General features: G+C 42.7%; 1 protein-coding gene across 3 annotated transcripts in view; it reads left to right on the top strand.

Moving 5' to 3' along the window:
- Positions 1-18,279, top strand: part of SEL1L3 (SEL1L family member 3) — a 120,944-nt gene that overhangs the window by 17,221 nt on the left and 85,444 nt on the right. For all 3 annotated transcript variants that reach the window (XM_017851862.1, XM_017851877.1, XM_017851867.1), the window contains exons 3-6: positions 11,282-11,408; positions 13,037-13,158; positions 13,497-13,612; positions 16,412-16,470. In XM_017851862.1, the coding sequence (XP_017707351.1) occupies positions 11,282-11,408; positions 13,037-13,158; positions 13,497-13,612; positions 16,412-16,470 (424 nt within the window). The remainder of the gene's footprint in view (positions 1-11,281; positions 11,409-13,036; positions 13,159-13,496; positions 13,613-16,411; positions 16,471-18,279) is intronic.

Below are 18,279 nucleotides of genomic sequence, written 5' to 3'. Positions count from 1 at the left end.
TTCCGACGGAAAGGGAGGTTGTATCACAGAATGGTAACCTCTGGCTGGGCAGGATTCCTGCCCTGCCACTTTCTATCTCTGTAACCTTGGAACCCTCTGAGCCTCAGTTTTCCTATCTGTAAAATGGGGATAATAAACAGTTCCTTCAGGTCAGTACTATGAGGACTAAATGAGATGTGATTGCTTAGCACATCATCAGCTCTCAGTGAGAAGTTGTGATGATGATAGAGTCCACACTCTGCGTTTTATCCTAATTGCCACATGGTCACAACCTCAGCAGGACCAATCCCGGAGGCTCCCAGGCCCTTCTACAGCCTTGGTGAAGCCCTGGGGCTGGAGATCTCAGGTGTGTGCTGAGAGGCGGCACTCTCAAGTTCTTTCCATTGTGCAAGGAGCGCCTTGCTCTGTGAATGCTGAGTGCCTGCCAGCTCTTCTTCTGCCCCCTCAGTGGGGAGCCCTCCACAGTTGTTTCCTCAACTATGGCCCTAGGACCACCTGTGACAGAATCACAAATGTTTGTTGCAAATGCAAATTCCTAGGCCCCGTCCTTCATTTACTTAGTTGGGATCGGCGGGGGCAGAGGAAGTCCTGGAATCAGCATTTTAAACACCTTCCTCACGACTCTGATGCAACCTAAAACTTGAGAACCTGCGGGCCAGGGACAGAGCTGGTTGGACTTAGGATTGCTAAGGTTCCCGTGACCCGACCCCCAGCCAGGTTTGGCAGGCAGAGGACATCCATGGGCTTGTGGCAACAGACCGTTCCGTAGGAAGTGCCTGACAGCTCATCTTCAACAGGACGGGTGTAGGACAAGGTGACTTAAGGACATGCTCTCTAAGTTTTTCCTCTAGTGATCAACTTCTTGTCACCTCTGGGATGGGATTTCTGTTGGGCTCTCTTTGGGGAAATAATGGCTATGGCGATTTCTTGGTACTGTCCCAAAACAGCTCTGCATCAAATGAAAACTGAAAGGTCCTGTGTCAACATATGTGATAGCTGCTCAGAGGCCACTTACCCTAGAACTGGCACATATGACATATTCCAAAACTTTTTCTTGTTTTGAGACAGGGTTTCACTGTGTTACCCAAGCTGGAGTGCAGTGGCATGATCATAACTCACTATAGCCTCAACATCCTGGGCTCAAGCAATCCTCCCACCTCAGCCTCCCAAGTAGCTGGGACCACAGGCATGCACCAGCACACGCAGCTGATTTTTTAATTTTTTTGTAGAGATGGGGTCTTCCTATGTTGCCCAGGCTGATCTTCAACTCCTAGGCTCAAGCAATCCTCCCGCCTTGGCGTTCCAAAGTGCTGGATTAAAACTATTTTGAAGTAATTGCAGATTCACAGAAAGTTGCAAGGGCTACAGAGTCCCCTGTGTATCCTCACCCCAGCTTCCTCATTTTCCATATCTACAGTGCAAAATCAAAACTGGGGAAGTAATGTTGATCTAATACTGTTAACTGGACTCCAAGACCTTATTCAGATTTTACCATTTTTTACAGGGGCTCCTCTGTTTGTGTAGAGCTATACAATTTTAACCTACGTTTTAATAGCCCTGTCTGTCTGGCTTATTCTGCATTTGTACGGTGCTTTAAATGTAAAGATATCTAGAAGATGAAAGCAAATTCCCTTTCTGTGTGTGTGCACAGAGCGGGGAGGGTGGGATGGGTAGTTAAATGTCTGAAAGCAGTCAAGTCAATCATTTTGATGATCAGTGTGCCTCCCTCTTCCAGGCAGAGCCCCATGCAGGCATCTGTCTGGAATACCTTCCACAGGGCTACCTAATTTGTTAAGGGGAAGAGAGCATGGGGCACACGCAGCCACAGTTTGCTGTACCTCTGACTTTGGCAGGGATTAATGATTCCATTTCATATTTGACACATCATGTATTTCTCATTGAAGAATGACTGAATTGCAAGCTGGAAGTTTCCAAATGAAATCATTTAACGAACTGGCTCAGTTCTTAAGGTGTCTGAATATGCCCTTAAAATGTGAAACGTCTTTTCCTTCTTTAGTTGTTTCTTCTCATATTCACAGGGCTTAGGAACAGCACAGTGGGGTTTTTCTCCTCACCTGCTTCAGAGCATTACCTCAGGAGTGAGAATTAAACCATAATGCAGAGAAAACCCTTTCCCAAGAGTTAAAGTCACTGAAAATGGTGGGGCGCTCCATGCACCCTCAAAATAAGCTCTGATCACAAGGCTGTGATTTGTTTACTGAAAAAGGGGCACACATTCTTCCTTCTCCAAAAGGCAGGTCACAAGCGCGTCTGCAGCAGTCCCATGGAAAACATCCATGACCTTTGTTCCAGATCTGGGCTGTGGGGATGGAAGGGGGCCAGGCCTCTGGTTCGTTTTTAGCAGGGGCTTCTAGATGAACAAGAATCAAGTCAGAACAAGATGGCATCAGTGAGGCGCTGAGCTGAGCCACAAGGGGCCTGTCATGTATGGCCCCTGTCTCAGCCAGCACTGATGTGGGGTTTCAGGGAAGGTTTTCTGTGTCAAGTGCCTGGTGTCCTACGATGGCCCTGCCTCTGAACTGAAGTACTCCCTGACTTGCTTTCATTTTCCTTTTCATGTATAAAAAGAGTCAAAGTCCCTGTGCCCCGGTGTTCTGGAAGTGTGCTTGGAGGGCCTCCACCACCGGCTTTGCCGAGGCTCCCGAGGCGAGGGCTGCATGTGTCCAGACATGGCTTTCAGCAGCTTATCTCCTTTGCCAGGCCAGACCCGGCCAGGCCATGAGGCTGATTTTTGGTGGAGATGCAGCAGACGTTTACCCAGCCCTGCGTGGAAAACCTAACCGGGATGAGAAGTCAGTAGCCATTGGGAACACGTGTGTGCCACGACTTGGCCATGTGCCCCCGGTGCACCTGTTGCTGCTGCATCCTGGGTGTGGGGGGCATACGTAGCCATAGGCAGACTGTGAATCTACCTAGTGTGGCTTATTTCCTTGAGGGAAGGGACTGGGCGTTTCTGTTGTCCCTCCCAAATCACATGTGTGCCTGACTCACGCTGGAGTCACGGAAAGAAAGGAATCAGCCATGCAGGCTGGTGACTTGGGCCCCAGACCTGGGGATCCACCTGGACTTCTCTTCCTGTCATACTCTATTTTGAGAGTCACCTAGTGCTGACTGTATGTGTCACATATTCAGTCCCTTCTTGCATTTCTCACCACGTGGAGTGCCGTTGTCCTGGTCTAAGCCATCATCCTCCTGTCTGGACTCCTGGCTCTGCCTGCAAGTGGCCCCCCAGTTTTGCCCATCATACCCTCTTGACCCCCCACCAGCAGCCAGTGCAAGCTGATCACATCACTCCCTGATTAAACCCCCCATTTCCTCCCATTGCCCACTGATCCCAGTTAAGATCAACCCATGCCCCTTACTCTGTGGGAATCTGTCCCTGTCCCCTTGCAGCCTCGTGTCCCACCATGCACACCCTTCCTGACTGCTTCCAGCAACAGGAGGCCTCCTTGCTTCTCCTGGAGCATACCGAGTTCATTCTTACTTTGGGACATGTGTGTGACTGCTCCTCCACCTAAGATGCTCTTCTCCCAGATCACCACATGGCCACTTCCTTACCTCACTCACCCCTCTGCTCCAATGCCATCTCCTCAAGATGGCTCTCCCAGCCACCTTATCTAAGACAGCAGGCCCACCCCACCGCCCTGCCTGTTATTGTCCACCTTCATTTTCCTTCCTGGCCTGATCACCACTGGATGGTTTCAGTAAATATCTTTAGTTGCCTATGTGCCTATTGCCTGGTCCACACTGGAGCACAAGCTCCACGAGGCCTGGGGACTTGTTTGCTTTGTTCTGATGGTGAGCATAGAGCCCTGCACTCATGACTATTTGTTGCTTGAATGAATGCTCTTAGCCAAGGGGGAAGGACAGTTTGTGAACGTCACACACTGATACCCTTGCAGGGCTGTGTTGCCACATGAGGGAGTGTGTGGGGGTGGGGGTGGCTGTGCTCCTTCCCTAGGGCCACTGCACACACTCCGCAGCTTCCCAGACAAACCCACCGGGGCTGTGCTAGTTAAGTCTGCAGGCTTCTCCTGTTCAGGGATTCTCCTTCGCAGCCACAGGTAAGCTCAGCTTCCCCTTTGTGGTTTAAGTCTTTGATTCCCCACCCCTATGTCTTTACTAAAGCAGTTTCTTTCCCCTAGAATAGCTCCTGTTCCGCCCCGACTCCCCCAGCCCACGAAGCAACACCTCCCCCCACTGCCACTTTCCATGTCTGCTTGGCAAAATCATACCCCTATTTCAACAACTGGCTCAAATTTCTAACACTTTTCTAGCCCCCACCCTGAAGTTTTGTTGAGTTTTTTTTTTAGTTTCCACAACCAGAAATTAACTTCCTAACTGCTGGCCATCAGAATGCTCTATTGGTACTGCTCCTATGACATGTATCATGATTCATTCAATTAAACAAAGATTGAGCACCTATTATGGATCAATTTCTTTACTGAGTGTGAAGGCTCAAAGAGGAGGACAAAGCCACTCTCTTTAATGTGGCTACCAATAGTCACAGTCACTTACTGCTACTGAGCATTTGCTATGTGCCAGGCACTGTCAAAGTGCTTTATGTGGTTTACCTGGTTATCTAATTTTTTTTTTTTTTTTTTTTTTTGAGACAGGGTCTTGCTCTGTCATCCAGGCTGGAGTGCAGTGGCGCGATCTTAGCTCACTGCAACCTCTGCCTTCCGGGTTCATGCTATTCTCTTGCCTCAACCTCCTGAGTAGTTGGTGTTACAGATGTGTGCCACCATGCCCAGCTAATTTTTGTATTTTCAGTAGAGACAGTGTTTCGCTATGTTGGCCAGACTGGTCTCAAACTCCTGTCCTCAAGTGATCCGCCTGCATCGGCCCCCAAAGTGCTGGGATTACAAAGTGCTGGGTGAACTGCAGTGTCTGGCCCATTGTTATTTAATTTAATTTGCCCAATATTCCACTGGGATATTTACCAAGGAGAAAACAGAAAACTGACTCAGAGAGATAGAGTAGCTTGTCTAAGTTTGCACAGCTATTAATGAAGATGCTGGAGTTTGAACCTGAGTAGTTTGGTTCCCAAATCCCACACTTAATTCATTAGGCTAAACTACCAGGTGATGTCATGAAGCTATGTATTTATTTTAAGTCATTCATTCACTGAAAAACAGTTCCTGAGCAACCTGTATGTGTTAAGCACTTTGTGTGGCTTCTTCACAGAGGAGGTGACATTTTGACAGAGACTTGAAGGATGAGTAGAGTTTTCATGGATCATAAAGGAGGGGTTGGGCGCAGTGGCTCACGCCTATAAACCCAGCAATTTGGGAGGCTGAGGCAGGCAGATCACTTGAGGCCAGGAGTTAGAGACCAGCATAGCCAACATGGTGAAATTCCATCTCTACTAAAAATACAAAAAATTAGCCAGGTGTGGTGGCGTGCATCTGTGGTTCCAGCTACTCGGGGGGCTGAGGTGGGAGAATTGCTTGAATTGGGGAGGTGGAGGCTGCAGTGAGCCAAAACGGTGCCGCTGCTCTCCAGCCTGGGCAACAGAGCAAGACTCTGTCTCAAAAAAAAAAAAAAGAGAGGAAAAAAAAAGGAATGAAGGGAAGGACATTCAGCTTTCAGGTAGAGGGGAAGGCATAAGCTATGACGCACAAAGAAGAAAATTCCTGATGGAGAAATGGTGACAAGCCTTCGTTCTTTGACAGGAAAGATGGCAATGAGGCTTCATCTCACAGGCTAGCTTGTGTTGATTGGGGGTGGCTGCCTAGAACATGGTGTTGAGTAGGATTCTGAGGATAAGTCTGCACTTACTGAGAAAGAGTGCCATGTCCATCAGTTACTGTCTGCCATGGAGTGGCAATGTGGACTAGCAGCACGCTTGCTGTGGTTTATTTTCCAAGACACAATCTCAGGTGTGAGATGGGCAATTCAAGAAGTAAGACTAGATAAGCAGGTTAGGAACACTCTTGGAAGGTTCTTAAATGCCCTAATGTCTAGCTTTATGAACATTTCTCTGATCTTCCCTCTTAAATGAGAAACTCTGGGGCAACATGGTAGTTTTTTTCTTCTCCACTCTCTTTTCCTTTCACTGAAAATGCATTCTCATCTTCAGATCCAATGGACTGGAAGTATGATTTTTTTATAACAAAATTTCATTACAACAAAATGATTGAAAGTTAAGTCAAGTGTTGGAACCAGCCTTGACTTGTCTTTGTGAAAAAAATGGTTTATACAGCAGGACTATTCAAGTCAATGTCATGATAGTACTTTTAGTAGTTATAAACTATATATTTGGCATTAAAAAAAACCAGACCTAATTCCTTTTTTTCCAGTTAATCATGGTAGTCCGAACTTTTCAGTAATAACACTAATTAATGCCTAGCATTTACATTCCCCTTTATGATTTTCAAAACACTTTTTTCATGCACATTGTCTCATTTAATCCTCATAATAGTTCAGTGGGAAAAATAGTGTTATTCTGAACCTTTCTTTAACAAAGAGGAAAACCGAGGCTCAGGGAGTTTGTTTAACTGGAGTCCAGACTTCCTGATTCTTTTGACTTTCCTATGCCGCCTCTCTGAAATATGCTAATACAGTCCTAACCCAGGTTCTAAATTAGAAAGAATACTTTTTTTAAAGTTGAATTTTTATCGATGTGAATCATCCTGTTTTCTTCACCCACTGGACTCTGTGTCTTTGAAGCGGATTGGGCAGCCTCGGAGGCCGAGGGTGGGAAGGCCTTGGGATGTAGCTGGCTCCTTCTATCTGCCTGCCCGGAAGTGCTCAGAGCTTTTGTTCTCTTCTTTCATAGACAAAAAAGTAATACGTGTACACGGTAACAATAAAAAAAAAAAATGTAAATAGTGTGAAAAGGTTTAGGGGAACTAGTAAGTTTCCACACCCCTCCCCTTTGAATCTTCTGGTCCTTGTCCCAGAAGTAAATTCATTAGCAACAGTTTCTTGTGTCTCCTTCTAGAAATTTTCTCTGCACATACAAGCGTTAAGTTGTGTCCCGTTCTCTTCCTGAACAAATGAGAGGATTCTAGAAACGGACCTGCGCTCATTAACAATACAATAGATTTTTCTGTACCAGGACATGCTGCCGACCTCATTCTTTTCAGCAGCTCCTTAGCGTTGCATCGCCTGACAGACCATAATTTATTTAACCCGTCTTTTGCTGATGGTCATGCTCTTGCTTTTAGCCACAAGACTTCACTGAACATCCTTGTACATGTATCTTTGTGCACATTTATAAGCTTGTTTGGAGGATAAATTACTAGGAGTAGAACTGGTTTTATTCTTAAGATTCCTGTCATCAAATGTTCCACAGACTTCCTTAGGAACCTGCCTCACTGCCTGGTATCCTTTCTGGAGGAAGTTCTGACCTAAATCATATCTGCTAGAAAATCGAGTTTTTATTCTCAAGCTTTGGCTTTAAAGAAAATTAAACACCTTATTGGCCACTGGCTTTTGAATGTCTTGTGTTTGGAAAGCATTACTGAGCTGCCTGTGCTCTGGCTTTATTTCTCCAGGTTGAGAAGTCTTCGCTTCTTTCCCCACAGATTCTGTTTACAGACTGGTAGTCATTGTGATTCCTTGCACTGAGACCGTCTTCAGCTTCTCCAAGGGTGGGCTGATGATCTCAGTGGCTTCATTGCTGTGTGTTTGAAGCACATCTGGAGTGGGGTTTTGTTGCGTGGAAGTGTTACCTTTTCCCGAGCAAGGAATCTGTGTCAGGGTTCTGATCACTCAGCTAAATTAGGGAATGGGCTACATAGTCGTCCCTTAACCCCACCTGACCTGGGGATGAGATTTAAAATATTAACAATCAGTGAGGGTGGGGGGCCTCGGTGAACCCCAGTGGGTGCTAGCCTTAGTGCTGAAGCCAGCTCCAGAGGCTGCTGCTGGGCCAGGCTCTAACTTGAAGGAGGGGCCAGGGTGGGTGGTGGGGCCTTGGAGGTTCCAGGTGACATCAAGTATCAAACCACAATAGAAATATTTCAGTGTTTGAGCAACCAGTATATCCACACAGGGGCACACCCACTGAATATCAGCTGAGGTTCTCTCTGGGAGGACTTTTAAGAAGAAAAGCCCATTGGTTTGCAGTGGGGAAGCCAGGTTTGAGTCATATCAGGGCTTCTTACCAGCTATGAAATCTTCAGTAAGACACTCAATACTTTTCATGTCTCCAAATGAAAGGGTTTGCACCATATAATATCTGTTGTCTCTTCTTGTTCTAAAATTTGAGGCAATAATACAAACAAAACAGCAAAGTGTTCCTAACATCAACTGTTTTCCTGGCATTCTGCATTTATGTCTTAATTATGTCTTTTTTTGTTTGTTTGTTTAACCTAAGCTCTTCATGCAAAATAAGCTAAAGAAATGAATTTGGGGAAAGGATTTGAAAGAAGAAAGGTCATTATTTGGCTTATGCAGTGTGATGCACATTATAGAACTGTGAACAGTACTAGGAGGAAGGGAGACAGGTTCAAATCCTGACCTGGCCACACCTATATTCATTCATTCATCAAATATTTATGGGGTCTTTATCAAGTACTGCACACTGTTCTAGGCTCTGGGGATGGAATAGTGAATAAGTAAGGCCCCTGCTTTAATGAGTACATTCTAGAGTCAAGCAGTAAACTTCTTTGGACCTAAGTTTTCCTACCTGTTAGTTATTTAGTGGTGGATGGCACTGGTACTGTTTCTCCGCATTCCATTGCCCATGACAAGACATCGCTAGTCAATTATAGCATTGCATGCAGCCATAATCAGTTATTAGACAATAGACCTATATGTTATCCTGGGATAAATAACATATCCTTTATGTTATTCAGATGAATTTTAAAGTCTTCTCCGGCTCCAAAATTCATTCTTGTTCATTACTTCTAATTGTAATCGAAAGACAGTATCATACTGAGGGCAAACTGCCTAGGACCCCAAATTATACATGTAGTGAAGCTACAGATTTGAAAGAAAACTACCATTACTTTGGTTTTGTTGGGTACAAATAGTATGTGTTGGGTACAAATAGTATTGTAAAATTATTTTAGATCTTTGGGTCTGAGCTTTTTCCTTCATAATCTATTGCGGCCAGTTCTCCCATTTGACCTGCTTTATTTTGGTCTTTGGACAGGGGAGAGCTCATTGTCATTCACTTTTAACTCTTTCCACTTTAGAAACCTCCTTTATGAAGCTTCTTTATATTGGAGTCAGGTTGGGCAGAACTGAATCCCATTTGTTTTGACAAATGTTTCCACTGCACACTAGATCACTCAACAGCCATCACCAGCAGAAGGCTTCCTAGGGGTCTAACGTGGCCATCTGGTCTCTTCTGCTCCACTCAACATAGTGGAAGCCAAACCAAAGTTGAGCTGATGTCAACTTCCTTGGTGAATTTTTCCTTCAGATTCCAAAGAAAACCTTTGCAGTACTTCCATTTCTCACCCCTCTCACCACCCCCATAATAGACCTGCAAGTCCAGTTGGCCCAAATTGAGCTCATATTGAAAAAACAAAGGTTTTAAGTACTTCTGTTGAAACTGATAACTCCACTCTTTTGGATTTCCAAATGCATCTCTGCCTGTAACAAAGCATGTAGATTTGTGACTACTGGGGAGAAATTGGCTTATTTAATCCTATTAAATATATACACAAGGGCCTGAGATTCTAAAAACTGCTCTTGCGATTTCCAAATTGTTGTAAACCAGAGGTACCTCTCTATATAATAAAACTTTTTATTTCCTTTGGGAAATGAGAGCTGTGATGTCCAGCATCCTAGGCTGAAGCCTCCAAAATTTGTGCCAATATTGGTATTTGGTGAATTGCACGTAAATCAACTCTTCTCTCTCCAAGAAACCCAGGAAAATAGACTGTTTCCACCATTTAATCATGAATGTCTAAACTAAGGAGCGTTTTAAGCAGAAGAAAAGTATCCTTTTTTTTTTTTTTTTGAGACGGAGTCTTGCTCTGTCGCCCAGTTTGGAATGCAGTGGTGCCATCTCAGCTCACAACAACTTCTGCCTTCTGGATTCAAGCAATTCTCTTGCCTCAGCCTCCCGAGTAGCTGGGATTACAAGCACACACTCCCATGGCCTGCTAATTTTTTTTGTATTTTTAGTAGAGATAGGGTTTCACCATGTTGACCAGGCTGGTCTTGAACTCCTGACCTCAAGTGATCTGCCCACCTTGGCCTCCCAAAGTGCTGAAATTACAGGTGTGAGCCACCATGCCCAACCAAGAGAAGTATTCTTACACCTAGGTTGAGTTAAGTGGATTCTCTTTTCTTTAGTTGGGGAGAATATGGAAAACCAAAAATTCGTACTTAGGCTTGCTGAAAGCGGTAGGTGTTAAGTATAGATGAAATAACTCAGTTCTCCCTTTAAGATTTGTTATGAACATCCCTATGGTTTTTGGGTTATGAAGAAGAATTCTTTTGTGTTTGTGAAATAAAATGGAAGACTTTCCAATGTTAAAGTATATGTTTAGTAATTTTTATGTAGGGTAGTATGTTGCACATACTACCCTACATAAAGGTAGAAAGTTTGCACAGAAGAAAAAAAACCTGCAATTTTAAGAGTATGGATTCTGAAACCAAAGAGCTTGAGTTCGAATGCCAACTCCATCTCTTATTTAACCCTCTCTGATGCTCAGTTTTTAATGTGTTAAATGGGGATAATAAAAGAACCTATTTCATAGTTTGTTGTGAAATGAAGTGAGATTATCCCTGAATTGTGTTTAGCATATTGCCGGTGTATACTAAATATTAGTTACTGTTTTGGCAACCATGCCTCTGTTTTCTCATCTGTAGACTGGGGATAATAATGAAAATTAAATGAACAAATTTATGTAGCATGTTTACAGAAATGTCAGGACCATAGTGAGAACTACAAAAGTGTTAACTTACTGCTGTAACACAAATTCAGATGCTTTTCTTAGCATTCAGAGGGCAGGATGTGAAATGATTATGAACACAGAAGCCTGAGTTCAAAACCTGAATTGTGGTTCTATCACTTATTAACTTTGTGAACTTAGCCTGGGCTTTGCCTCTGCAGAATGGAACTAATAATAGAATCTACTTCACGGAGTTGTTATGAAAAGTAATTGACATGGTCTCTGTAAAGTGCTTAGCATGGTGCTTGGCGTATATTCAACAGATGTTTGCTGGTATTTTTAGGGTATCTCACTTAAATGTTTGATTGGAGCTCAGCAGAGGCTTTCAGGATGAATGCCATTTGGGAAGGAATGTTTTTCTGGATATAATTGAAAGGGAGCCGTTTTGCTGTTTGCAGATGTGGTTGCCCTGCTTGGCTTTCCTTATGCCTCCAGTGGAGAAAACACAGGCATTGTCAAGAAGTTCCCGAGGTTTCAAAACCGAGAGCTGGAGGCCACTCGACGCCAGCGGATGGATTACCCAGTGTAAGGATGGGTAGTAGAAGGGAGCTGGTTGGGAAGTGCTTGTTTTATTTGAGGACCAGGGCAGGCTAGTGGAAGAACTCCTTAGGACAACACACCACGGTAAGGTGTTTTGCAAAAATGTTGAGATCCCCGTGGCTTAGACAGAATTGGTGGACCTGAAAACCTCAAATGAGTCTTGAATTATCCTTGCATTTAACAGTCCTCAATTTGCCTTAGCCTCCTTCCATGACATGAGTAGACAGCAAGGTGTTGAAGCCTGAGGCCCTGCAAGGTCTCAGGTGCAGCCAGCCAAAGCCAGCACAGATTGCAGCCTTGGCTTTGCCTTTCTGTCATGGAAGATTGGACGAGCTGTTTGAAATCTCACAACTTCTGATCTCCTCCATTGATTTCAGCCAGACCCAGATATATGTATTTTTTTTTTCCTGCTGCTGAATTGAAGATGCTGAAAATGGTTCCTGGTTCACCTCAGACCAGATGGATTTAGCAGAGTGATTTAATTCTTCCCATGCTGCTGGCTGTAGAAAGATCTTGAGTCACTTTACCGAGCGTATGTTCTTGCTAAGCTTCCTTGTAATAACTTATCTTCATGAGCTTGCTCAGCTGGGTGGGTCAGGAGGGAGCTGTGTGGCACCATCTGTTTGCGTATCATACCACTGATTTTGAGGCCAGATTATAAAGACCAGAAAGGAATTCTTTGTGTGTATCTGCAAAGAACCTGGGGCCACTGTCACTTTAACCCAAACTGTAAATTGGTTACTGGGGTAAATGAAGAGAAATCAATGCATTCATTTTGACCTTGATCCATGTTTCACATACAAAATGCAATCATTCCCACTTCCTCGTCTTTGAACTACTGGTCAGTAGCACTGTGTGTGGTGTCAAGGGGTGCTCAGCAACTCTTTTCTGACTGATTGATGGATCACATATCTTGGCTAAATGTGTCCTAGTTAAGTTGGCTACTGTTATTTTATCCTAACTCCACAAGTCACAGATGTACAATATTTTTTTCGACTAAAATAGCCCCAGTCCAGGAATGGGATAATTAGATTAATTGTTCTGTATTGGTCAGCCAGGACCGTGATACTGAATAACCTAATCTGAGCATGAAAATAGCATATATGTGTCCCTGTTATCTCGTAGTGATGCCATTCATAGATGATTACATTTTTCTACCTTATGGCTTTTATCCGTGAAAGGAACAAAATTGCTTAAAAGGCTCTAATTATGTTTTTTCTTTTAATCATAGAAATTAAAATAGCTTCTTATCAAATCACCTCTTATTAAAATCCAGATTTTTAAAATCTATGTCTGACTTTGTAAGCCTTAATCAAGAATTCAAATAGGAGGCATGTGAGATTCTCAAAGAGGCACAGAAACAGAGTTTTTGGTGCAAGGTAGAAAGTTGCCAGTTTTGTACAATGAAGCTTAACTCCTGTCTTTTGCAGTTACTATAACTACCTCCTTTGTTTCAAAAATCAAGCTTTGCAAGCTGATCTCCCATGATGAACGCGAAGGCAAATTCATCCCTTCATTGGAAAGAAAGCAATTTACTTGGTCATTGTTAACCATAATTACCTGTTCTTGGATGATATCAATCTGCAGAATTTTTTTCCCCCTCACTCTTATAGGTTTACTGTTTCATTGTGGCTTTATTTACTCCATTATTGCAAGGCCAACCTCTGTGGGATTCTGTACTTTGTCGACTCTAATGAGATGTACGGCACACCTTCTGTATTTCTTACGGAAGAGGGTGAGTATAAAACAGAACCTTTAAAACGATATTGTAATTTTTTGAAGCTCTACCTAGTGACAGATATGTCTGTCTAGAATAAGGAAGATACTGTCAACGTGGCAGCCCAGCAAGAGCAATGACTTCCAAATGTGGGCTTCAGATGTAACTGATTTTCCCGGAAGCTTAAACCCAATGTCTTATTTACAAAGAAATGCATTTATAAACGTGCGTTTGGGTTTTGCTTTGTTTTGGGGGAGTCTTGTAGTTTCTTAGGACAGTTGTTGAAAAGGTCTAGCTACTTCATTCACTCTTAGATATTTTTTGGTCATTTTCATGTGCTCGATTTTTCCTTTTAGGCTACTTGCATATTCAGATGCATCTTGTCAAAGGGGAAGACCTTGCTGTAAAAACTAAATTCATCATACCTTTGAAGGAGTGGTTTCGACTGGATATCTCTTTTAACGGAGGCCAGGTATCTGTATGCATGCTTTATCACACGCCATACGAGTATTTTCGCTTAAAGTTAAGCATTACCATAAAGCCGGGGAGCAACAAAATCTGCAAAAGCAAATTTGTGGTAAATGATAGACTCTTTACAACTACACACTTCCTAAATCAAACTTTTATAGATGGAAGTTTAAATCATAAGAATCCCATCCCATTTAATTAACTTTTAAAGTGCTGCTTTTGACTGTAGGGTGAATGAATAAAGCATACAGGCAGCTCTATAGCCTTAGTGATCCGAGCAATTCAGTCCTTTTCTCCTGGGGAGATAGGCTTTGTGGAGATAAATGGTAAAACAATAATTGGCCATGTTTATATAGTGTTATGAGATCTACAACATTTTTTTTAAGGAAATGGATTGGTTAGTTCAGCCAAGAAATGATTTGACTGCTTTTGGCAAGTGAAGCAATTGCTTATGTTTGGCATTAAACAGATCATAATAACCAACACACATAAGTGATAATTCAGGTGGGATTGAGGGTCTTTATCTACTTTGTAGTATAAAACATTGTACGTAACTGCTTCAAACTCTCATAACATGAATTTTATGGATGATGGCAAATCTCTTGTTCTAATTGAAGACAGTCCTATATCTCAATATACACAGTGCCGGTTGGCCACCTTTTTCTGGTTGCTTTGTTTTCTCATCAGCTTTTCCTATTGATCTGTGATTTTCCTGTAACAAAAGTGGAAGAGGCATTTTGTTTGTCTTGTGGATAAGATGATGCACAGTCTTCCCTTGGTGTTTAGGTTGATCACATTTCCTTTTTTTTCTGTAAGAGAAAAGAAATCAGGTCAGTCCTTGCTGCTTTCCTGAGAAGAGTCTGTAAAATGTGAACTGGGATTCTTGGTATGTGTGTTTGTTTACTTACAAATGTTTGGTGACATAGTGGCGGTCCACATTTTAGCTTCCTAGCTATGTGAGAATTATGGTGGCCATAATAGCCTGGTTGCTGCTTTCTCCTATGGAGAAGGTCAGCTCAGTGCCGTTGTCCCTGAGACAAGTATCAAATCATCAGAGCAGATTCACAGATCTTATTTTGCACCTGCTGTATGCAAGGCACTATGCTCAAGTTGCTTGTAGACTATTTATGGAAGTAACATTAAGGAGGTAAAGGACTGTTATAAAGTGAGCTTAATTGCCAGATGATAGCTGGGTGCGGTGGCTCGCACCTGTAATCCCAGCACTTTGGGAGGCTGATGTGGGTGGGTCACCTGAGGTCAGGAGACCAGCCTGGCCAACACGGTGAAATCCTGTCTCTAGTAAAATTACAAAAAGTAACTGGGCGTGGTGTGCATGCCTATAATCCCACCTACTCGGGAGGCTGAGGCAGGAGACTTGTTTGAACCCGGGAGGCGGAGGTTGCAGTGAGCCGAGATGGCGCCACTGCACTCTAGCCTGGGTAACAGAGAGAGACTCTGTCTCAATAATAGTAATAATTTAAAAATAATTAATTGCCAGATGATTTGTATTGATTCCTAGAAGGGAGATGGCATTTTATGCTGGGATGCTTAGGGAAGGTTTCACGAGAAGATTTCTCTGGTTGGACAGGATTTAGATGGAGAAGGGAGAAGAGGGTATTTCAGCATATTATTGGAGGTTAGCAGACAAACCAGTTTGACTAGAGTATAAAATTGTAGACTATAGAAAGCTAATGGAATGGAAAAATATGTCTTTAGGAGTAGAATGTGGAGAATCTTGGATATCAGGGAATTTAGACATCAACTTGCAAGGCACCATAGAAGATTTTTGAGCAGAAGATTAAAAGTAGTCCTTTAATGAAGGAGATAAATTTAGTGGTGGAGTACATAGTTGAGTAAAGCAGGAGAGAAAGACCAGATAAGTGGGGGCAAAAAATTTTTTTTGGTGTGTGTAGACTTTAGCCCATTTTTCCTTCTTCTTTCTATTCTATCTGGTCTAATATACATAGGTCCCAAACAACACATAATGCTTCCCACCCAAAATCCACTTCTGTGGTGGGACTACCACAGTCTGCCTTGACTGAATGTATAAATGACTTAGATGGTTGGTTTAGGCCAACAAGTGGTGTGAGTCATTTTCTTTTCTGTACCGACATGTTGTATGGCTGAACTGGGTTGGTTTCTGGTGGGTTAGTTGTCTTTCATATACCAAGTGTTGTAGCCACGTCTTTGAGATGCACCCTAGCACTTACTCTGTGGTGGCACTAGCAGAGCGTAAGTGGCCCCTTGAGTCCAGAGGCTTATGTTGGAGTCCAAGACATGAGAAGAGTGCATAAGAGACAGCTAACAGCATTCATGACAAAAAATAGTGTCCCTGTTAAAATGAGAATGATGATTCCAAGTGCTTAGGGAAAGGGAGGTGGGAACAGCAGTGCATGAAGAACATACACCACCAACCTTGTTTTTCCCCGAAGGCTCTCATGGAATCAGAGCAAGATTTTAAACATTCCTTATAGTATCATACATATTTCCTTGTCTTTCTATACAATGAGCTTTTAAGGACAAATACATCAAATGAGCCTTTGGCTTGGAGTTTGGAAGTATCAGAAACTTGGTGGAAACTGCATTGTAGGTATTTTTAACCACATCAAGTCACATTTGGGGAAGTTAAATGTATGAAATCTTAAAATATGCACAGGGCTAGTAAACTGTTAATTTTATTTTTGCAGAAACTGATCAGGTAAAAGACTCTCCAAGACATATTATGAGTAATGTACACCAAGGCTGTATAGGTAATGTAGGGTGATGAGGCATAACTGATTCTTGTGTATCTCTCCCATCATAGATAGTAGTAACCACTAGCATTGGACAGGATTTGAAAAGCTACCACAATCAGACCATTAGGTAAGTGCGATTTTTCTTTTTATTCAAGATTTGCCTGCATGTGGGTTAAGGAATCTTCATACTTTAGCCCTCAGCCCTGATGTTATTCCGCATCTCCTCACTCAGCTTTTCCAAGCATGGATTATTCTCTGCCCTGTAGCTAGTCTTTGTACTTTTTTTCCTACCATGTACAAACTCTTTCTGTTTCCCCCACAACCTTTTTTTCTAAGCAAGAAAAACTAGTCCTCTCTCCAGATCTTGTTGTAAATTCTTCCTTTCATGGCACTTTATAATTCTTTTCTTTGAAAATTATCTTCTATGAAGGATTCTGAAAATAAATCAAAGTATTAATGTTCCTTATTGAGAATGGTTGGTAACTTTGGCCTCGTATAAGACATAAAAGCAGACAGTCTTCATATTTATGTTTATAATCTGGATTTGAAATGTATGCAGCTATTGATATTGGTGTCACTTTTCATCTTTATATAACCATTCTCTACAAGAGTTACAGAAGCTAAGAATTGAGTTTCTTGCCTGTGTTTCATAATTTTTTAATTTACTTCTACATCCACATATAATAGTGGATTTTATAGTGTCAGAATCATGGGGCAACCTTCATTAGGAATTCAGGATACCTTGCCATAAGTAGATAATATATGTATATAGGTGGTGCCTGACCCAATGATGATTTGATTTGCAATTTTTTGACTTTACAATGGGTTTGTCAGGGTAATAAATACATTTCGTACTAATGACACTTTCAACTTACAATGAGTTTATTAGGATGTAACCCCATTGTATGTCAAAGAACATATGAAATTGAAGGCTTAAGAGCAAGTGTAGGCCAGGGGGGGTGTTGGCTCATGCCTGTAATCCCAGCACTTTGGGAGGCCAAGGCAGGTGGATCACTTGAGGCTACGAGTTTGAGACCAGCCTGGGCAACATGATGAAACTCTGTCTCTACTAAAAATACAAAAATTAGCTGAGCATGGTGGCACATGCCTGTAACCCCAGCTACTCGGGTGGCTGAGGCACAAGAATGGCTTGAACCCAGGAAGCAGAGGTTGCAGTGAGCTGAGATGGTGCCACTGCATTCCAGCCTGGAGACAGAGCAAGACTCTGTCTTAAAATAAAAAATAAGCATTAAGATCAGAAATAAAAATGACCAATTTTGAATGTATAATTTTAAAAAATGTATCAGAACTTTTAGGCACTTTGTCTGGGATGAGGAGTGGTTTATTCCTCGAGTCTGTTATTTCACTGCAGCACAGAATGCTGCCTCTTCACACAGACTGGGGATATGCAGGGTCCCGCACAACCCACATTCTCTTGGATTCTAATTATTAAAGAAAGGGAAGCAAAGAGGGGCAGAGACAGAAATAGAGGGCCATATATGCTACTAAAACAAAAACAAACAAAAAAAAAACTCCTTGCCTGGCCAGGCATTTTACAGGTGGTTCACACCTGTAATCCCAGCACTTCGGGAGGCCGAGGCGGATGAATCACATGAGGCAAGGAGTTCAAGACCAGCCTGGCTAACATAGTGAAATTCCCATCTCTACTAAAAATTTAAAAAGTAGCTGGTCATGGTGGTGTGCACCAGTAATCCCAGCTACTTAAGGCTGAGGCACGAGAATTGCTTGAACCTGAGAGGTGGAGGTTGCAGTAAGCCAAGATCCCACCACGGCACTCCAGCCTAGGTGACAGGGTGATACTCTGTCTTAACAATAAAAAAGGAAAGAAAAGATAAGAAAAGAAATACAGAATCTTGGACTTTGCTCTAGAGCTTCTAAATCAGAATCTGCACTAAAAAACTAAAAAAAAAAAAAA

This window comes from Rhinopithecus bieti, unplaced genomic scaffold (assembly GCF_001698545.2).
Source record: "Rhinopithecus bieti isolate Rb0 unplaced genomic scaffold, ASM169854v2 scaffold_2294, whole genome shotgun sequence".
Classification (NCBI taxonomy): domain Eukaryota; kingdom Metazoa; phylum Chordata; class Mammalia; order Primates; family Cercopithecidae; genus Rhinopithecus; species Rhinopithecus bieti.
Note: the sequence above shows the minus strand (reverse complement) of the source record. Positions and strands in the feature narration are given on the sequence as shown.